At 45.8% G+C, this 22,842-nt stretch overlaps 2 protein-coding genes across 3 annotated transcripts; one reads left to right on the top strand and one right to left on the bottom strand.

Annotated features, from left to right (window-relative positions):
- The first annotated feature begins 5,095 nt into the window (after positions 1-5,095).
- si:dkeyp-50b9.1 (uncharacterized) lies at positions 5,096-14,459 on the top strand. Its single transcript, XM_061245965.1, has 13 exons — positions 5,096-5,127; positions 5,658-5,814; positions 6,636-6,771; positions 6,860-7,052; positions 8,193-8,357; positions 10,037-10,124; positions 10,689-10,813; positions 10,972-11,033; positions 11,604-11,670; positions 12,278-12,362; positions 12,678-12,753; positions 13,363-13,431; positions 13,809-14,459. Exons 2-13 carry the CDS (start codon positions 5,671-5,673, stop codon positions 13,925-13,927), a joined length of 1,329 nt encoding a protein of 442 aa, XP_061101949.1. The 5' UTR covers positions 5,096-5,127; positions 5,658-5,670; the 3' UTR covers positions 13,928-14,459.
- LOC133130948 (olfactomedin-4-like) lies at positions 13,603-21,358 on the bottom strand. 2 transcript variants are annotated; one of them, XM_061245963.1, is made up of 5 exons: positions 21,108-21,358; positions 17,052-17,213; positions 16,636-16,848; positions 15,686-15,818; positions 13,603-15,316 (listed from the first exon to the last, which is right to left on the bottom strand). In XM_061245963.1, exons 1-5 carry the CDS (start codon positions 21,162-21,164, stop codon positions 14,505-14,507), a joined length of 1,377 nt encoding a protein of 458 aa, XP_061101947.1. In that variant the 5' UTR covers positions 21,165-21,358; the 3' UTR covers positions 13,603-14,504. The 2 variants fall into 2 exon arrangements, with proteins under 2 accessions (XP_061101947.1, XP_061101948.1); XM_061245964.1 differs by having other exon boundaries at positions 17,052-17,210; positions 21,108-21,345.
- Positions 21,359-22,842: the final 1,484 nt, after the last annotated feature.

The raw sequence follows: 22,842 nt of genomic DNA, 5'->3' as shown, positions 1-22,842 counted from the left end.
CGATGATGAATCACAATTATTACAAATATATTCTAAAGTCAAAATCAGAGATCAACATTGCTGGAATATATTGTATTGTCACATATTGTTTTCCTATCACCTAGCACAAACTAGTAACTACAGACATATACTCTCACATTTAAACTGCACACGCACAGACACACACACACACACACACACACACACACACACACACGCACACCAGGTATAAGGGGCAGGAAAGGAGGAAACACCATCACAGGTGTACTTATTAATAGGTGCCACATACACAATGAGCAACAAGTGTGCAAACAGAGTAAGGCTTGGGTGCTACTATTTATCACACAAAGCCTTCAAACCTTCATTACACTACATTACATTACATTACATTACAGTCATTTAGCAGACGCTCTTATCCATCCTTCACCTCCATCCTCTACCTCCTGCACCTCCTCCAAAACCCTCGCCTCCTGCCTCCTCCTTACTCCCAGAACCTCGTCTAAACCTTCACCTCCTGCGCATCTGTATCTGAGCAGTGGGTCAGCGACACACGTGCCCAGGATCAGCACGGAGGCAACATGGTTTTCAGCTCAGCTGAGAGATCCTGCCTCAGCAGATTGGTTCCAGATGGAGCTACAGCAGTGGTTGACGCCCAGCCCTGGACCCATGGTGGCCTCTTCCTCTTTAATTAGGCTGTGACTTAGGCCTATACCTAGAAACCAGACCACTTCAGAAGTAAGTCTGATCCCAGCTCTGTCCCACCCAGTCATCTTGGCCCTCTCTCCCCCCCACAGTACGAGAATGAGCACACACAGAGAAGAGCAGTTACACTTTAATCACAAACTGCCGCTATTTTACTGATCTCTCATTTGGGCCTGCGGTGTGGGAGGGGATGACGCTCAAACAGGACCGTGTGTGTGTGTGTGTGTGTCCGTGTCCGTGTGCGTGTGCGTGTGTGTGTGTGTGTGCGTCCGTGTGTGTGCGTGTATGTCTGTGTGTGTGAGTGTGTGTGAGTGTGTGTGTGTGTGTGTGTGAGTGTGTGTGTGTGTGTGAGTGAGTGTGTGTGTGAGTGTGTGTGTGTGTGTGTGTCCGTGTGTGTGTGAGTGTGTGTGTGTCCGTGTGTCCGTGTGTGTGCATGGGCGTCTGTGTGTGTGAGTGTGTGTGTGTGTCCGTGTGTGTGTGTCCATGTGTGTGCATGGGCGTGTGTGTGTGTGTGTGTGAGAGAGAGAGAGAGAGAGAGAGAGAGAGAGAAACATTTATTTTTAAAAATTGGAACCATTTTACTCAAATTATAATAATCTAGAAAAACTCCCCTTCATACTGGGGGAGAAAACAGAACTCATGCGGCCTCCTGTCACAAAATGAGGGACAACCAGCGTGGCACCATCTCTGTAATTATGTATGTATTTATGTATTTGTCTATTTATTTAAACTTTATTCTAGTGCATTAATCACGTGATTTATGTGTCATTGTTAATTGTTTATTGTTAATAAACAACTGCATTAACTCATCAATATTGTTTATGCAGTCATGCCGATAGAGCAATTTATTCAATTGAGAGAGAGAGAGAGAGAGAGAGAGAGAGAGAGGCAGTCCTTTAATTACTTCATTACTAGAGATCAGAACTCACACTGTGAGCTGATTAGCTCACAGAAATTAACCTCTAATTACATCTTTAAATTAATAGCTATAGCTTCTATTTTAACCATCACGTTTATCTTGAATACCGGATTACGGATAGCGTGATTAGATAATGAGTAAAATCGGGATGGGGTGACTTAGCTCTTTTTTCCGCGTTGCTCTTTTTACGCACACCAAAGGAAGGGTGCAGAGCCGGTCAGTCGCAAACGCCTGGAGAATCGGAACCACACCTTGCCAACCTTGGCACTAGAATCCCCAACAAAACAAACGAATAATTTCGCCAGATAGCCTATATTGAAAAATATATAAGTCGACAGACGTGTAATAGACTCTTCACTTTAATTTCCAGTTTACTGCACCTCCACAGTGTGCTTTAAACCAGACCAACGATGGAAATTGTTAAATTAATACAGTCAATTTTCAGACTCCTTACATAGTGTGTTATTTAAAGAGCAGGTGAAAATAGAAAACATTTTATACCTTAAAAAAACAAAACTTCTCTTTCAATTTTGGATCTCGTGACAAAGTAGCGTCCATGCCAATGCGCGAGAGAGTCAGAGAGAGGATAGTGTTTTCAGATGAAAAGAGAAAAATGCTATAGAAATAGGTAGCCTAATCACAATCGTTATTTGACGGAAGGCACATATTCAACGAATACATGGTGATACACTTCCTTTGTTTAAGATTTCATGAAATTATCTTGCTTCCTTGGGGGCGAGGTTCCCCAACAAATGATTTTCCTCAAAATCCAATCACCTTTCATCTTTATAAACACAAACGCACACAAATCATGCAGGGAACGTTTGGCTGCACAATGCAAAGACAGTTTCTCTTGCACATGCAAGGCGATGGTAAGAAAACAGCCCTGGGAAATCTTCCCATTGCTACGTTCTTTGGTTCACGCTCTTACGTGCTCGAGTTATTTTCTTTCTTCGTTGCCTTCTTGGCAGCTTTAGGAAATAAGTGACGCGCGTAAGAGAAAGTAACTGAATTATATACTTACAGGTACACGGAGGTCGGTTGCAAACAGGTGTCGTATGTTTTCCCCTTCCGAAGGGGCGAAGTTATCGTGCGTACGAGTTGCCTGCCTTCCGCCACCAGACTGCTCGAATCAGTTTTCCAGCACTCCACACTTTGAACAGCGCCATTGACGTAATTCTCAAGCCATCGCCCCTTTCATTACCGCTGCCAATCGCGAAGACGAACATGTCTCCTGAGCCCTTTACTTTTATTTAATTCCGTATGCCAACCAGTCCTCTAGTTTCTGGGTTTTACGAAAACCACAGCCGTAGCTGCTCAATAGAAACGGATATCAAAACGACACCAAAGTTGGCTTGATGTGGCACAATTAAACATCTTTAAAACTTCCTTAAAAAAAAAAAGATAGGATAGCCAACATAAAAGTAGGATATTTACACTCACTGACCACTTTATTAGATAGACCTTTCTAGTATATGGTAGGGCCTTGCCTTGCCCACAGAATAGCCGGAAATCTTTGTGCCATGGATTCGACATGGTGCTGGTCTATGTAGTATCAGGATAGCATCCGACAGTGCAGATTTGTTGGCTGCACATTCACTCCGGTTCCACCACATCCCAAAGGTGTTCCATTCGATTGAGATTTGGTGAATGTGGAGGCCATTGGAGTACACTGAGCTCATTGCCAAGTTTGTGGAACCAGCTTGAGATGACATGGGTTTTGTGATATGTGGCGATATGCTGCTGGAAGTAACAATCAGAAGAAGGCTAGACTGCAGCTACAAAGGGATGTACATGGTCAGCAACAATACTAAGGTAACTGTATAGCATTTTAACGATACTCAATTTGTATTAATAAAACATTCTCCACACCACAACCACCAGCCTGAAGCATTAACACAAGGCAGGATGGATGCCTGGGTTCATGTTGTTTGTGCCAAATTCTGACCACAGCAGAAATGGAGATTAATCAGACCAAGTGACATTTTTCAAATCTTTAACTGTCCATTTTTGGTGTGTCGCCAGATTGAGTGACATTTAGCTGACAGGAGTGGAACTGGTGTGGTCTTCTGCTGCTGTAGATCCACTGCAAGATTTGATGTGTTGAATGTTCAGAGATGCTCATCTGCATATGTTGAGGAATAATTCAGTTCAGAATAATTCAGGCTTCAATCTTGATCGAGCATTATTACATGATCATGGACAGAAGTACAAGCATTTGTAGTTCTCTGAAACGGTTAAGGTTTTGCCCATCTTTATACCTGGACAGACAGAAAAACTTCTGCTGGGGAAGGGAGTTTAGGGGGTGAGACTCTTCCGAACTGAAAAGGGCTCCATGAGCACAATAACCCATTATTGGTTAACAAAATTGTTATTGTTTAACTGCGGAGATCTCCCCCCAATGACATATTTTTCCAAATTCCTCGACAGTAAACTATCCCTTATTGTTTAACCACAGAGATAGGTTCATTTCCCAAATTCCTCTGCAGTATATCACTGTTGTAAAGTAGTTATTTGAGTTACTGTTGCCTTGCTGTCAGCTTGATTTTGGATTTTGGATTTGGATTTGGATTTTGGAAATCGATTTTTTTCCCGCCCCATTCTCAGTGAACTCTAGAGACTGTTGTGCATGAAAATCCAAAGAGATCAAATGGTCTGAGATTCTCAAACCACCCCATCTGGCACAATCAATCATTCTATGGCCTAAGTCACGTAGAACACATTTCTTCCCCTTTCTAATGTTTGGTCAGAACAACAACTGAACCTCTTGACCATGTCTACATGCTTTTATGCTTTTATGCTTTTTTGCTACTACATTAGTGGCTGATTATATTACATTAACGAGCTGCTGTACAGGTGTACCTACCTAATAATTGGTTACTGGGTGTATCTATAGGCTTGCAAGTTATGATTTGACATGGCAAAAGCTCAATTAGGCTAATGTGTAGGCCATTTGTCTTGTTTACATTACATTATTGGCATTTTGCAGACACTCTTATCCACAGTGACGAACAGTTAAATAGACTAAGCAGGAGACAATCCTCCCCTGGAGCAATGCAGGGTTAAGGGCCTAGCTCAAGGACCCAACGGCTGTGTAGATCTTATTGTGGCTACACCAGGATCAGAACCACCGACCTTGCGTGTCCCAGTCATTTACCTTAACCACTACGCTACAGGCCGCCCCAAATGATGAGCTAAAAAACATCAGACTGAATCGACGTTACTTGTCTACTGTTCTAGACCGTGCAACATCTTCTAGTGCTGTGGCAACGTTTACGCCACTTCCTACAGTAGGCCAACCTAGTCTGCTGAACAGCAGTCTACTTGCCGTCAACGACCAAATTTGCGCTGGGACTTGGTCAGGGGAATACGCTGCAGCTTCCAGCCATTAATGCACGTCGCCATTGTATGTCAACACTTTACCGACACTCCCTGTATCGAATAGCTTTACATGGGAAGGAGCGCTACTCGGTATCCATGGTTACCAGTAATGACGTTTTCTAACAGAGGAGTTGAACGTCGCTCGGGTAAGCTACGGTTCCTGAAATTTCCACAAATATTGGCAAAATAATAAGATATCCAGTATCGAAATCACGATAAGCAGCTGCAGAAAAAATAACTCCAACTCAACATAATAAACACAGAGGAAGTAGTCTAAGTAACTATCTAGCCTAAGTTAACGAACTAACTTTTCTAACTATTTCACTAACGGGCAGTGGATGCCTAACCTACTGTAAATTACTGCTGTAACTAAGCTTGCCGTGCCAGTTGCCAACTAACGTTAGACTGAATTTAGCGTAGATTGATATGTACGTTAAGGTTCTCTTGTGTTCACTGAGATATCAATTATAAAACGCTTTTTGACCAGGTGTGCTCACATTTTTGCACACTACTGTATTTAGCGTAACATTACCAGGTAACATTTACCTTAGATAATCCTTCTAATGATCACCCAGGGTTTTACTGTGGTTGTCGCGGATGTCACTAAATTAGCCAGCTAGCCATACTATTGATGTATTGTGATTCTATCCTTGGTTTGGTTTGCTTGTGTTTGCAGGCAGTGTGTGGTGATGGAGGCTAGTGTGACAAACCACAACATGGTGGCCTTCAAGCCCAGAAAAGCTGGCAGCAGGAGCGGCTTCACTGTGTGGCCGTTCAGAGTTAACTTCCACAAACTTCTGCAGCTCAGCGATTCGCCAGCTTTGTTTCCACAGGTAAGCCAGCTGACAATTTTTGGTTCTTAGGTCCGTTTTACGAAGGTTAGTTTTAGTTCCCAGAACGTTCAATTTGTCACGTTTTCTGGGAGTACTTATGTAAACGTTTTTTGGTGTAAAGTTTCTCAACGTTCTCACAACGTTGTGCTAACGTTATGAACCTTATTGTAGATTTCTGTAATTTTTTGTGTGCAACTGGGGGACGTTCTGTGAGCAATGTTCCAAAAAGACATGTTTCCAGAACGTTCCAGGAACATTATTTTGACGTTTATTTATACGTTACAGTGGAGCCTTGTTAGGACCTATAGGAAACATTCTCAGAATGTTCTCTGTTAGATGGCAAGTGGTCACACGCACAGACATAGATCAGGGCTCTACACTAGCATTTTCTTTCCTATGTTGACAACTTCTGGAGCACACTAATGCCTCCCAATTAGTACTCTGACAGTCTGACTCAAATTATTTTCCAGTCAGCACACATCAAATTTCTCCTAAAACGGGAATGCTCCTAAAACGGGAATGCTGTAGAGCCCTGACAGACGTATCTCTCTCTTGGCAGTAGGCTACTCTGCACATGGCGCCTTCCCATTCAACATCTCTACAGAATACGTGCCCTGCTGTTCCCATCTGTCATGCCTGGGGAATTCCACGCTTGTGTACAGAGCATCATGGATACATCCACTTTCACAGTGATGAAATATGACAGCAATACACAGCTATTCTGTGCAAGCCCTCATGTCGAGTAGGTTCCTGGTAACAGCGCTTACTGTGAGTGCTGTATGTGTACCAGTGTGTAGCTGTTGGCGTGTGTGCGCGTCTAGGTGGAGACCAGGGATGTCCTGAGGGCGGTAGTGGCGCTATTCGACGTGTCGTTCTCCGAGTTGGGCCCCGACGAAATCTACGACATCGTGAGTAGCCCCGACAGTCGGACCATCGTTCTCCTGCGCGGTCACACAGGTACGCCCCTCGAACCGGCCGGCCACGCCCAGTGACCGCGGCGTCAGCGATGTCGTGCACATTAACGCCCCGGCCCGTCTGACTGCAGATGTCCTGGAGGAGTACAGGGGCAGGGGAGGAGCCACCGCGGCTGTGCGCCCGGGCTCCAAGCCTCCCCCAGCGGAGGCAGAAGCAGGTGACAGAGCGCCAGAACGGGGGAGATTCTGTAACGTGTTCAGTGACAGCGACTCGGATGACGGCTCGGACGAGGCGGGGGATTCGGCGGGGGCCGCGGAGAGCAGGTGCGGACCCCCCCCTTGCACTGACCCACACTGCCATCATCAATCAATCAATCAGTCAGTCCATCAATACGCCTTATTGTCTATCAAGCCTTTACCGTGGCTCAGTAAAAAACATATAACTTACATGTCACAAGCTGAGGACCACGCCACCAACTGAATGCGAACAAGAACGTCAATTCAGTGGGTGTTCACAGTTAAATACAGTGGATTGTAGATGGAGGATGAAGAGGTATAGATGATGACTCTGAGGGGAAGTGGGAAGACTTTGGTGAAGGATTCAGCATAGCTGAATCTCAGTGTGTCTCAGTGTATATCCGTGTATATCAGTATGTCTCAGTCTGTCTCAGTGTAGATCAGTGTGTCTCAGTGTATATCAGTGTGTCTCAGTCTGACACAGTGTATATCAGTGTATATCAGTGTATCTTAGTATGTCTCAGTGTGTCTCGGTGTATATCAGTATGTCTCAGTCTGTCTCAGTGTATCTCAGTATGTCTCAGTGTATATCAGTGTATATCAGTATGTCTCAATCTGTCTCAGTGTATCTCAATATGTCTCAGTGTATATCAGTGTATATCAGTATGTCTCAGTCTGTCTCAGTGTATATCAATGTGTCTCAGTCTGACACAGTGTATATCAGTATGTGTGATGTCCCGTGCAGGTCAGAGTGGGAGGTGTTCCCTCTGACACAGTGTATATCAGTGTGTCTCAGTCTGACACAGTGTATATCAGTGTGTCTCAGTCTGACACAGTGTATATCAGTATGTGTGATGTCCCGTGCAGGTCAGAGTGGGAGGTGTTCAGTCTGACACAGTGTATATCAGTGTGTCTCAGTCTGACACAGTGTATATCAGTGTGTCTCAGTCTGACAGTGTATATCAGTGTGTCTCAGTCTGACACAGTGTATATCAGTGTGTCTCAGTCTGACACAGTGTATATCAGTGTGTCTCAGTCTGACACAGTGTCTATCAGTGTGTCTCAGTCTGACACAGTGTATATCAGTGTGTCTCAGTCTGACACAGTGTATATCAGTGTGTCTCAGTCTGACACAGTGTATATCAGTGTGTCTCAGTCTGACACATTGTATATCAGTGTGTCTCAGTCTGACACAGTGTATATCAGTATGTGTGATGTCCCGTGCAGGTCAGAGTGGGAGGTGTTCAGTGGTGGAGTGGCGGGGTTCCTGTCGGATGTGCGGGCGCGTCGCGCGGCTCGGCACAGCCCGGATGGGGAGCAGGAGATCCCGCCCAGGGCTGTGGGCGCAGAGTCGCTCATTGTGGCAGCTGCCTCGTACAAGCTGAGGACGCTGTGAGTACAAATAAGATGGCCGGGACCGGGACCGACTGTAAGCAGAGTCCATCCAGTTTTTCACTGTGTTTAGTCTGGAACTCGCAGAACTTCCAATAAAAACAAAACGCACAACCCCCCCCAAAACACACACGCACACCCAAGCACAAACACAGAAGCATGTGTACTTGCATGCACACAAACACCCGCACAGTATAAGTCATGGAATGTGATGAATTCCATGAAATATTTTTCTTTCCATTTTCCAAGTCTCTCTTTGAAAAAAAAATTGGTTTCAGATTTTCTTCCCATTTTCTCTCAATTTGGTACCCTGTTTATTTAAAACTTTCTCTAACTCTATTCCGCTTGCTACTTCTTTCTATTTTTCCCTGCCTATTTCTCTCTCTCGCCCTCCCTCCCTCCCCCACTCACAGGTTAACAGACTCTTTTTCTGTCCAGGGTCAGGGTGCAGAAACGGCTCCATAAAAAGCGCATCATTTTTTCGGCCCAGTTTCCCCTGAGTCTGCCAAACATCATTTCTGGGCTGGCTCAAAGTGTTCCCGGCTTTCTATTTTTGCCTTCGAAAATGACACAGGGCCCGTTGTTCCCGCCCTCCGAGTCCGGTCTCCGTGGCCTGCCTCTATTTAGAGCGTGGAGCAGCGCTGTGAGGGCGACGCCCTGCTGGCCGCAGCCTGTGATTATCTCTGAATGAAAGAGCGACCGGCCCTCCCGCCCTCGGGCCTCAGGGTCCGCGTGGCACCGCCATCCTCACGCCTCAGCTCCAGCCGTGTGTCTGTGGTCCACCCCGTCCCCCTACAGCCTGTACGCCGTGTCTCTGTGGTCCACCCCGTCCCCCTCTCCAGCCTGTACGCCGTGTCTCTGTGGTCCACCCCATCCCCCTACAGCCTGTACGCCGTGGGGCATTCCACATGAATCAACATTTCCATATCAATGTAAATCTGCCAGAGTTAGCTAATGAGCTCATTTTCGTCTGTAGTTCCTAACCTGCATGTCTTTGGAATGTGGGAGGAAACCCACGCAGACACGGGGAGAACATGCCCCACAGAACCTTCTTTTTGTGAGGCAACAGTGCTACCCACTGCGCAACCGTCTCTGTGGTCCACCTCATCCCCCTACAGCCTGTACTCTGTGTCTGTGGTCCCTACAGCCTGCATGCCCTGGACCTTTTGTTGCGACCGTCTGTAAAGTTGTGACAAAAGGGAGACAACACAGCACGGTAATGTATTAAGTAAAACAAATAAGCATCACGTGGAGTGTATTCATAAGAAATGCGATGTGAATATACAGCGCTAAACCGGTAAAAAAAAACAACAACACAGGACATCCAGCCAGCCAGCGTGATGCAGGAGGAGAACCAGAGAGGAGACGGAGAGCCCCCAGAAAGCCCTGGGGGTGGCGCCGCACACCCTGACTCCTGCAACTGAGAAGTAAACAAAACGAACAGAACAGAACAAGGTCGTCCCAGTTCCCCACACAGCCACCCGCCCCCTGCGGCCTGCACAGCTCTGACCGTTCAGGCTGCCCTGCTGTTTATTTGGAGTTGCAGGAGGACAGACACTGTGGCAGCGCTGTCGGGCAGAATCCCTGACCGCGGGGGAACCGGCTGAACGCTGGTCATGGACGCAGAGATGGGGATTGCAGCAGTCGGTCACGGCAGTGATGAGTTCTCTGTTTTGTAGGGAGATAGGAGAAAAGGTGCTGGAGCTGTCCTTGCTGACCACCAGGAGGCCCTACCGCAAGTCTGGCGTGGGAAGCTACATCGTGGAGGTATGAAGGCGCCGTGACTCAGAGCTGGGGGAGTGAGGGTCGAGTTGTCTTCGCAAACCCCACCTTCTAATCCTCTTGGTTGTCTCAGTTGGCCAGATCAACCGAGCGGAGAAAAGTATTTGATTCCAAAAAATTTTGAATCCTATTTGACCCAGGTCTGGTATGCAGTCAAATAAATTCCCTGTAACTGCAAAAACTGCTTTAGGAAGCATTTCAACATCTGTATCTGTACAGATAATTGCACTGTAGTTTGTGGTCCGTGAAGTCAGGCCAGTTAGCGATTTAGCAGCTGAGAGTCAGACTCACTCGTTGTGTGAGCAACGCTTCCCCCTGCTGGCCATTCTGCAGAATGACAGCCCACAGTGTGGATGATTCTGCCTCTCACTGAGTCGTTAGTCGTCAGTTACTGTTATCCTGGGAGAGGGAGAATGGGCTCAAATTTTCTGAACGCCCATAGGAGCATCATGACTTGTGTTTAAGAGAAACTTACTTTCAGATCACGTTTACCTGTGTGAGTACACAATATGTTTATGTATGTGTGTGTGTGTGTGTGTGTGTCCTCAGCTCCTGAAGTCACCTGCAGTGTGTGGGCCTTATAAGGTGCTGCTGGCTCACGCTGAGAGCAACGCGGTCAACTTCTTCACTAAGTGTGGCCTGACTGATGACCCCCTGCTAAACGATAAGTTCAAGTACTGACCCCTGTCCCGTGCACACACTCACGCTATTAGTGGTTGATTGGACCAGATGTGGTCAATGTGTTAATCTGTGAAACAAGTAGTGATGAGAATTTGTTTGATCAGCGATGTCACTGATCAGCTGAAATATTGTTGTTGTTGTCACTCTGCAGGGAGGTGAGAGATGAGTGGACCAACACCACCCTAATGAGCTACCTGGCTCCTTTTAGCACAGGTAAGCTACCTGGCTTCTTTTAGCACAGGTAAGCTACCTGGCTCCTTTTAGCACAGGTAAGCTACCTGGCTCCTTTTAGCACAGGTAAGCTACCTGGCTCCTTTTAGCACAGGTAAGCTACCTGGCTTCTTTTAGCACAGGTAAGCTACCTGGCTCCTTTTAGCACAGGTAAGCTACCTGGCTCCTTTTAGCACAGGTAAGCTACCTGGCTTCTTTTAGCACAGGTAAGCTACCTGGCTCCTTCTAGCACAGGTAAGCTACCTGGCTCCTTCTAGCACTGGTAAGCTACCTGGCTCCTTCTAGCACAGGTAAGCTACCTGGCTCCTTCTAGCACAGGTAAGCTACCTGGCTCCTTTTAGCACAGGTAAGCTACCTGGCTCCTTCTAGCACAGGTAAGCTACCTGGCTCCTTCTAGCACTGGTAAGCTACCTGGCTCCTTCTAGCACAGGTAAGCTACCTGGCTCCTTTTAGCACAGGTAAGCTACCTGGCCCCCTTTAGTCAGTAACTATAACAAGGCTATATCATCTTTTTTGAAGGTAATCAGTATCACAGCCTTGCTCCCCTTGCAGACATGCACAGCAGGACCCCTGGACTGTCTCTGAATCTGTGGGAGGTGGAGCTGGAGGTGGATCTGATGTGAGTTTTAGCACAGCCCCCCCTACCTGCTGCACACGCTTACTGCAGCCCTTTCAGAACCTTTATAGTCTTTGCTCCAATGGGCCAGCTTTCAAGCCGCTAGTTTCGTCAATTGATATGAAGTCACCCCCATGTAATACCGATATTTTTGTTCGAAGGGCCTTTTTCCATTGGACTCCATTCATGTTTGACAGCAAATAAAAATCTTTTAATTATTCTTTTTTAATCAGAGGTCCAATTTATTCCCCCCTAATACACAGATATATATGTTTTTATTACCCAAGACATTTTTTTCATTGGTTCATTTGCTGTGGTACGTAATTTACCCGGCGTCTTCTTCATTGTGCATGTGACCAGTCATGTGACCAAGGACACTACTGAGTGAACGCCTCTCCTTTGCTGTGTCTTAAACTCGGTCTCCAGTGCGTGTTCCTCATTCTCACAGCCCAGACCCCAACTGCATGCGGGGTAATTGTGATGCATGGCCACCCGCCTCTCGCTCTCTCTGACCCCTCTGATTGGCTCCCGGCCTATCTCTCTGTGACCCCTCTGATTGGCTCCCGGCCTCTCTCTCTCTCTCTCTGACCCCTGTGATTGGCTGCGGCAGGAGGAAGAAGGCTCTGTCGGCCTACCAGCAGCAGGCGATATGTGTGACACGCCTCGTCCACGAAGCGAGCACCCTGAGAGAACAGGTGAAGCGCACGCTATGCATTATGGGGGTTTGCTATGGGGAGAATAGTCGGGGGGGCGCGTCTGCAGTCCCCCCAGTGTGCCTGCAGGTGGCGACGTAGTGAGGAAAGTACAGTAGATGATTTAAAATGGGATAAAAAAAGAAGGAAGAAAGAAATAAGAAATATGTCAGATATCACATACTCTCACTTGCACATAACCAGCACAAATAGGGTCACTGTCGAAACAATTATCGACTGCACGGTACTTAAGTCACATCCTGTTCTGAGAAAACTAAACTGGCATGGATGGTGTGTGTGTGTGTGTGTGTGTGTCAGTTATCACAGCAATTACGGGAGATAAAGTCCCTGAAGATCGAGCTGGAACTGGAGAGAAAGCAACGCAGCAAAACAGGTGTGTGTACATTGCGTCACATTGATCGCTGACACAATTACATCCAAAATCACATACTATCTTACTATTTAGGATGTCAAAATGGTATTAGTATGTCCGAAACCATAGCAGAGCATGTATAAAAGAGTGTGCTAAAGCTACCCGGATGCCTCACGACATTTGGTGAAATATCAAAGTGTGCGTAAACTGGACACTATTCTGGCATGAGTATCCCACAGTGCATTGCGCAAGGTCACGACCCAAGCAAACAGGAGGGTGCTCAAACCAAAGCGGTGAGAGAGTTCAACAATTAAAATGCCAGAACCACATTTAACCGCATTTAACCACATTTAGCTTTGCTTAGCGGAACGTAGTTAAAATCCACTCATATATTTACGTTTTCATTACACAAAGTCAACTAGCTGCCATCATGAACACGCACTGTGTTTAAAGTGGCGACAGTCTATGACGACGTAGTGTGTCCAAAAATCCATCTTACTTGTTGCTCGTATACTAAAACCACCTTATATACGCAAAATGTTAATATACATGTATAGTGTGTAGTGTGTAGTGTTTGATTTCGAACGCAGCCCTGTGTGTGTGTGTGTGTGTGTGTCTGTGTGTTTATAGAACAACGGTTCCTGGAGTACAAGCTGATGATGAGGCAGCAGCTCATGGAGAGACCCGGCAGTGGCTCAGGTCTGTATGCTACTCTCTGTGTGTTGTGGATGTGTGAGGGCTCCCTCTGGTGGCCAGAGGAATGCACTGCAGGTGAAACTGCAGTTCTTATTCGGCGTTCATATGGATCACGGCAGAACAGCACTTTTGGGATGGTACGGGAAAAAGGGCAGGACAGCGAGACAACAAGTCATTGCGAAACCAATTGCTGATTTTATTTAAAATGTAACTTTTGTTGATTCCATTGAATCATTCATAAAGCGCACTACTTGGCAGCTTGGAAAATAAAGCTTATGTCAATAGCTGTATTATGTTTTAGTTTACAGTATTTTCACACATATTTATCAAGGGTGCCAATAATTCTGGACCTGACTGCATATATATTCTGTCATCTTTAGACGAACAGGACTACAGAGTGGCTGATGATTCGGGGGCGGAGTCGGTGGACACTACAGAGGAGGGGTCATGCAGGACAGAGGAGGGGCCAGAGATCAGGCAGGTACAGCTGTCAAAATAAGTCCTGGAGAAAAAGCACTGAAATGGAGTGGTTGATGTATGCCACTCAAAGCTTTCTAATCGGAAATTCTGTTTCTTCTTTAGGCAACCACCCCTCCAGTAAAGTGTGCCACGAAGAGAGAGACGGAGAGAAACACACAGAGCACTCACACGTGCACACAGAGACACACACACTCGCACACACACACAGAGACACGCACACTCTCACACACACAAACGCACGTGCACACAGAGACACACACACTCACACACACACAGAGAGACACACACACACACACACACAGACACACACACTCACACACACACACAGACACACACACTCTCACCCACACACTCGCACGTGCACATTTGCACATTTCCTGTTTTCTGACCTCCTGTATATATCTTACTCTACCAACAATAAAAGCAAATATTTCTACTGCCAAAATAGTTGTTTTGGTCACTACCACCCCACATCAAAGAGATTCCACTCAGCAACTGTGTTAGTAACACCTAAGACCCACGCATTTACATTACAGTCACAACAACACACACAATAAAATATATTTTTAATAAAAATTTAAAAAAGGAGCTTCGCTCTAGAAATGGGCCTCATAAGCCAGCAGGTAATTATCATTGTACATGTACAGGCGGTGGTCGGCCGGGTTATAGTGCAGGTTGGCCACGCCGTCCGCCATCTTCTCCAGGGGCAAGGCGAGGGTGTTGTCCTCCCGCCCGGTGGCCGTGTCGAAGGCGTAGAACACCTCCTCGCGGTAGCGGTCGATGTAGCGGGTGGCGTAGAGCACGCCGCACACCATGAAGGCGTTGGTGATGGACTTCTTGAAGAGGCGCGTGCTCCAGGTGTGCGTGACGTTCAGCGACTGGGCCTCCAGGAGGCTCACCACCACGTTGCCGTGGCTCTCCTGCGTGGCGTAGATCACCCACAGGCCCCTCTCGTCGGCGGAGAGGTCCATGTCGGTCCAGTCGCGGCAGCTGTAGTAGCAGTAGGGGAACTGGTTGTTGAAGCCGGCCCCGGGCAGCGCGTGGCGCGTGGTGGCGAGCGTCTGCAGGTCGAAGCGGCACAGCTCCCCAGTGTTGAGGCACTGGTAGAAGAAGGCCCCGCCGTACAGAAGGCTGCCCGGGCCCTGGATGGCGTTGGCTGCGGAGTGGGAGGGTGCCACGGGAAAGTCCTTGTGGTTCCTGGAGCCCATGAAGTCCTCGTAGGACGGGTAGTGACGCACGATGTTGCCGTGCTTGTGGGCGTTGACCAGGGGCTGGACCCAGTAGGCCTCTGGGCTGGTCGGACTGGTCTCGCGGCCCCAGGAGCCCGCGGGGTAGGACTTTCCGTAGGGGCTGAGCTTGGTCACCAATGGGGAGCTGATGTTTTTCATGAGCCGCTGAGAGCAGCTACCTGTGGGGAGGAAGTCCAGGGTTAATACAGGGACAACCGGGCACTGTGCGTCCACACGTGAGTGCCGAACCATAACTAAGCGCCTCCATGTCTTTAATAAAATATTTTAAAATACTTTGAAATGTAACCCTTTTGCACTTGGAGCGGAGGTCCCATTGTAGACCAAGATCATAGAGTGTTTAAAGTGTGGATTTTAGTAGCTTCAGTAGCTCATACCCAGCTAGACCATGTTATGACCAGCTTGGCCAGCTCAATTTTCAAGCTGGCATAGCTGGATATTGCAGCATGGACCCTCTCCTCTCGGCATAAACACACACTCCATATCCCTCAGGAACTCCTCCTGCCCTTCGCCATGCTCCCCTCACTCACTCATGAAGCCGGGTTCGATGGTCTTGCAGGTCTCCAGGCCGTTCCTCAGGGCCCGCAGGTTCTCTCGAACGGCCTCCAGGTTGAACACGTTGCTCTTCTGCATCTTTGTAACGTCCTCACGCACCTTAGTTGCCTGGGACACAGGAAAACCCCATAGCTGGGTTAATCGGTCTGAAACCTTCTCCTGAATCCTGAATCTGACCGCTTAGGCATGGACGGGCTGGGGTATGCACTTGGTTTTTGGTGTGTGCTTGTTTTTTTGCTGAACCAACGTACTCAATTGTGAATGCCCACCTAGGTCTGGCCCGTCTAGTTCTATGGAGACCCAAATATATTAAATATTTGTGGCTATACTGTTGCCTGAAACATCACCCAGCCGGGACACCTTGCAGGTGCCTATGGGGTGGCCTGGAGCGTAGTGGTTAAGGCACATGGCTGGGAACTGCAAGGTTGGTGGTTTGATCCCCGGTGTAGCCACAATAAGATTGTCTCCTGTGGTGATTGGAGGTGATTGTCTCCTTAGGGGGCGACATGGCTCAGGCAGTAAGAGCAGTCGTCTGGCAGTCGGAGGGTTGCTAGTTCAATCCCTGGGTGTGCAGAAGTATCCCTGAGCAAGACACCTAACCCCTATATGCTCCTGACGAGCTGGTTGGTGCCTTGCATGGCAGTCAATCGCCGTTGGTGTGTGAGTGCGTGTATGAATGGGTGAATGAGAAGCATCAATTGTACAGTGCTTTGGATAAAGGCGCTATATAAATGCCAACCATTTACCATTTATTTCCTGCTTAGTCTAAATCAACCGTAAATTGCTTTGGACAAAAGCATGACAGGCATTTGGCAGACACTCTTATCCAATGCAACTCAGAGGGAAGTTCAGGTCTAAGTGCTGGACTTGACTTGATCAGTTGCTGTGGGTGAGAGCCAGATTGTCAGGGGCGATTGGGGCTCACCTCCTGGGTCAGACTCCGTGTTTTGGCACTGGGGTTGGTCTGGTGAGTGGAGATAATGTCCTTCTGGAGCCCCTCCAGCTGCTGACTCAGCTTCCGCAGGTGCAGGGTCTGATACAAGCCCCTGGTTTTCAGGTACTCGAATGCATTCAGGCGGGCCGTAATGTTCCCCACTGTGGCATTGATGAGAGGCAGCTTCTCCTCGGTCAACAGCACCTACAAGGAAAGGTGAGCGATCGCAGAGAACATTGACCAACCAGTCCAAGACGACAACACAAAGATGACTGAGGAACCAATTAGTGCAGGACAATGGATTAATTGGCGAGAAGATCAGCCAGTAGTCACTGAGAAATCAACCAACTCAAGATAACAAGTAAGTATTTGTGGAAACATCAATGCAAGGTCCACGGGACATGTACCTGAGCCTGGATCTTCCCAAGGAAGTCTCCGCAGGACTGCACCTGCTGGGACACTCCCTCATACGTCTGTGCCGGAAAGTCCCACTGCGTGGCGTTCACCTCACACGCGCATGCATCCGCCTTCCTCTGGCCTCTCACACGCTGTGCGCCGTTGCTCTCCTGCTGGCGCACGCACATACGGCATATTATTAATGCATAATCATTCATAACGTGTTCACAATTGACCAATACAGGACATTTTATAGAATGGAATCATGTAGATTCAAATGTGGAGTGCCGGGAGTCCTCAAAGTTCCACCGACGGAAAGTTGTCGGAACATTTTGGCTTTCAGCAGGTCAGTGTGCTTACAAAAATGCTATTGACTGAAAAATGTTCAACTTCAAATGAGCTTTTATATTGCAGTGATTTTTTAAATAAACATTTTAAACTGCATGGAATTTTTTCACTTTTGATGGATGCTCTCATAACTACTGAGTTGAAATATTACTATGTAAACTTTCGGTTTTCCATATACAGTGTAAGCATGACTGGTGTTGCTGGAAAGCCGATGTCCTGGAGAACAAGTTGGAGTCATTGATGGTGTGGTACAGTGGGTGTTCTTGTAACATCACTCAAAAGTGAACAGTAGTGAACTGTAATTTACAATAATTTGGGATGTTGACAACTCAACCACAAGGGGGCAAAGTTGATAGGGTTAAAACAAATGAGGAGACTGTGGAACAACCTAACACTTTTAGGTTTTTGCTTAATTAAAAATATATACATATTATAGCAAATACACTCATTGAGCACTTTATTAGGTAGATCTGTACACCAGCTTGTTAAGGCAAATATTTGATCAGCCAATCATGTGGCAGCAACTAAATGCATAGGAGCATGCAGACATGGTCAAGAGGTTCAGATGTTTTAAAAAAGTCAGAATGGGGAAGAAATGTGTTCTCCGTTACTTTGACCGTGGAATGATTGCTAGTGCCAGACAGGGTGATTTGAAACTGCTGATCTCCTGGGATATTCATGCACAACGGTCTATAGAGTTGGCAGAGAATGGTACAAAAAAAACATCCAGTAAGCAGCAGGTACTGTGGGCAACAACGTGTTGTTAATGAGAGAGGTCGGAGGAGAAGGGCCGGACAGTGGCATGCAGAAGAGCATCTCTGAACACACAATTTGTCAATGTGATCTCCTGTGTGACATTTGCATGTAGCCATTACACTACACTCACATTTTGCTCCATTGTATATTGCCATTATTGAACATATTGTATTCACTTTAACCTGGCATTCCTCTTTGACTCTAAACTGCTTCACACCTAGCAGTTTTAAGGTCCAAACATACATATAGAACATACATGTGTCACATACATCACGATATGTCCAAGCCCCTCCAGGTCATTCACCTATAAACTAGTGCTGTCACAAGATACACATTGGTTCAGTTTCACAAGACACTGATTAAGCCTAGTCCTAGGCTTAATTCAATTTTGAATGGAGATTCTCCATATAAAACAATTTAGTCCAGGATGAAGCTTAATCTGTGTCCATGATACTAGCCCACAGTATCGTTGTAGGCTACACCATGTTTTTGGTTCCCTATGCCTATTATTATGCATAGAAAGGCTTGTGGCATATACACAAACTGAGCAATTTATTATGTATTTATTAGACTTATTAAGTCTTCTGTTGCTGCAGCCTATCCACAACAGAGGTTTGACATGTTGTGTGTTCAGAGATGCTCTTCTGCACACCACTGTTGTAATGTGTGGTTATTTGTGTCATTGTCAGCTTCAACCAGTCTGGCCCTTCTCCTCTGACCTCTCTCATTAACAACAAGTTTCTGCCCTGTCTGAATGCTTTTATGCATTTAGTTGCTGCTACATGATTGACTGATTACATATTTGACTACAAGCTGGTGTACAGGTCTACTGAATAAAGTGATCACTGAATGTATGCATATATAATTATATATATATATATATATATATATATATATATATCACCAAAATCAAGGTTCCATAATTATTGGCACCCCTGCTTTAGTACTTCCCCAGGATGAGGGTTGAAGGGATTTTGGACGATTACTCTATGGAGATCCTTCACATTCTTGGGTTTGTGCTTAACAACTACCCTCTTAAATTCAGCCCACAGATTTTCGATTGGATTGAGGTTCAGCACACGGCCATTGCAGAACATTTCTAGTCACAGAACCATTTCTGTGTGGATTTTGAGATTATTTTCTTGCTGGAAAATTCACCTACACCCAAGTCTCCGCCTTGTGGTAGAGGCAACCAGATTGTCAGCAAAAATTACCTGGTGGAATCCATTATACCATTGATTTTAACCAGTGCCCCTGGACTCCTGGAAGTAAAACTGTCCCAAAGAATCACTGAGGCTCCACCAAATTGAATATGCCTGGGTATATGCGACTAAGGGTCAGCCAGGCTGTTTTAATCTAGGGGCTGAAAGTAAGACTTGGGTGAGACATATTGGGGTTTTTTTTGGAAGTATTTTTGTTGTGCATTGCCAGTCAGGGGTGGCAATAATTGTGGAGCCCACTGTGTGTGTCTATATTGAAACTAACAAAACATTTAATGAGATATATCATCCATTTGTCAAAAACAAAAGTCTAGTCTAGTCTAGTCTAATTTTCTGCACCTAAGAAATGCATTTATGACGAGTAATTCTTGCATGAGGCCCATTGTCAGTCTTTTATATATGTAAATAGAAGGGGCCACGGTCGAGCTCTGCTTTGTGGATTCAATTTGGGAGGGATCCCATCTTGTGATTTTATTAATGTTCTACCAGGCTAGACAAAAGGGCCAACAAGCCCTTGGGCATAATGTGACCGATTACTTTTTGTGTCAGGTCAGGGGAAAGTACGAGATATTCAACCTCAGAAATAGTCATAAAACTTTCAAAGGATTTTCAAAATAGGGACAAAAGAAATAACTTTTGAACAGACATTTACTCACACAAACACACATTTTAATAGCACAGTAATTCACTCACACATAGACACTCATACACACTGACATATTCACATATTGAAACATCCATCCATCCCAGCATCCATTGTCTTAACCTGCTTATCCTGAACAGGGTCGCAGGGGAGCTGGAGCCTATCCCAGCATACATTGGGTGAAAGGCAGGAATACACCCTGGACAGGTCGCCAGTCCATCGCAGGGCACACACACCATTCACTCACACACTCATACCTATGGGCAATTTAGACACATATTGAAACATTCACGTCATAATTAACCTCATGAGAGTTCCACACAGTAACCGTGCTTTGATTCGCATTCCCATTTTTAAACTACAATGCATCGGATACTGCTACTGCTACTACTACTACTACAAATACTAATACTACTGTTACTACTACTACATATACTAATACAACTGTTACTAATGCTACTACTACTTCAAATATTAATACTACTACTACTTCAAATATTAATACTACTACTACTAATGCTAATACTAATACTAATACTAATAATAATAATAATTATTAATTCATTATCCTAACCCGCTTATACTGAACAGGTTTGCAGGGGGCAAACATTGGGCGAAAGGCAGGAATACACCCTGGACAGGTTGCCAGTCCATCGCAGGGCGCACACAGCATTCACTCACACACTCATACCTACGGGCAATTTAGACTCTCCAATCAGCCTAACCTGCATGTCTTTGGACTGTGGGAGGAAATCAGAGTACCCGGAGGAAACCCACGCAAACACGGGGAGAACATGCAAACTCCACACAGAGAGGCCCCGGCCGACAGGGATTCGAACCCAGGACCTCCTTGCTGTGAGGCGGCAGTGCTACCCACTGCACCATCCGTGCCGCAAATAATAATAATAATAATAATAATAATAATAATAATAATAATAATAATAATAATAATAATAATAATAATAATAATATATATATAACTGTAAAAAGGACAGCAAGTAGAATCCCTTCACTGTAATCATAAGATTTGGTATCATATGGGAAAAAAGGCATAAAAGAGCCCTGGAAATGTGTGCAATAGTTAGTAGTTAGTTACTCACTGTGAGCAGCAGCAGCAACAGAGGCACCAGTAACGGGAACCGCACCATTGAAGACATCTCGATAATGAGTCTTAGAGCGGGAAAGGCACCTCTTTTCTTTTTCTCTTTCTCTCTCTCTCTCCCTCTCTCTCTCTCTCTCTCTCTAACTCTAGCTCTCTACTGTACCTTACTCTCTCTCATGTCTTGTCCATGAGGCTATGAGATATGAAACTCACGATCGGTGCGTCCCCAAAAATAAATTTTGGGAAGTCCATTCCCACTAAAATTGTGCAACTTCATATTCTGACAAAACACTCTTACTTCTGCAACACATTCCTCTGTGGCCTCCCCACACGTGCAGGTCACACACGCACACACACATACATGCACATGCTCACGCACACACACACGCACACACACACGCACACACACACGCGCGCGCGCAGACACACACACACACACACACACACAAGCTGGACAGTGTTCATATGATTTTTAGTGACAGAATCTGTTGGGAAACATACTACATGGTTTAGAAAATGTACTTGCTTCATATTTTCATAACTCAAACATGTTGCATGTACTTTATGAGGAGGAAATGTGCAATATTTCTCTGCATCAGAGCTTTATTGCAGAGAGGTTCTGCTGACGTGGGCACATATTGACACACATATTGGCACAGGAAGATGCAGTGACAAGTGTCAAGCTTCTTTTTAGAATGTTGGAAAACATACTTTGTAGCATTGCTTTGGAAAGTTTCTGTGAAACATGATTTTAGTTATCATTACAGAAAGCCATCAATTTGGTATCAATTATTTTGTCCCAGTTATGTTTGCTAATTTAGGTGGAGCATGTCAGCAGACAGCAATTGTAAGGTCATACCACACATTTTCAATGGGCTCTAAGCCTGGCCTTTGGCTGTGCCATTCAACAATAAAGTCCTGCCTGATTGTCAAACTCTTCGTCTGCAGTTTTTGGTGTGACAACATAAATCTTCTCCCTAAATTGCTTAAATATTGAAACAAGTTCGCCTCAATGGTTTGCCTGCATTTGGCTCCATCCATCTTGTCCCTAATGGCAACAGGCTTCCAGATCTCTTCTTCTGAAAAGCAACCCCATAGCATGATACTGCCACCGCCATGTTTAATGGTAGGGAAGTTACCAGGGTGGCTGTGTCTCGTTTGTGCCAGACAGCACTTTGTTTTCGGGCCAAAGAGCTCAGATGTAGTCATATTCCTGTCTCAGGGTTTGTTATATAATTTCTGGACAACTCCTGGCTTGGCTTCTCAGAAGAGTAGTGAAGACTACTGATCTCTGGGCAGTTGCTCCCATTTCAGCCAATAAGCTTCTGGGTTGCCTTCTTCTACTGTAGTACAACCACTTCAAGGTTTAGAGCTTTGTGTTGCATTCTGAGGTGCCCTTATGCACACCAGCTGTTATTTGAGCATTTCTGGCCTTTTTGCTAGCTTGAATGCGTCTGCAAATTCTCCTTTGACCTCTCTCATGAACAAGGTATTTCTACCCAATTAACCGCTGCTCACTGTATGTTCTTTTTTTGTTTATTTATCACACCATTCTCTGTAAACTATATTCAACAATTATACCGCAGTCAACGTCACATAATGATGCATAACTGCAACATTTCCATGTATAATACCACTTCCTAACAACCTTTAGTATTAGCTTATGAATTTAAAACATTCATATCAACTCACAGCTCACTAAAAATGGATAGTCAGTGTCTACTCTGGTTTGG

Source organism: Conger conger, chromosome 6 (assembly GCF_963514075.1).
Source record: "Conger conger chromosome 6, fConCon1.1, whole genome shotgun sequence".
In the NCBI taxonomy this organism is placed as follows: Eukaryota; Metazoa; Chordata; class Actinopteri; order Anguilliformes; family Congridae; genus Conger; species Conger conger.
The sequence above is the reverse complement of the archived record's forward strand: the minus strand, read 5'-3'. Positions and strand labels throughout refer to the sequence as shown.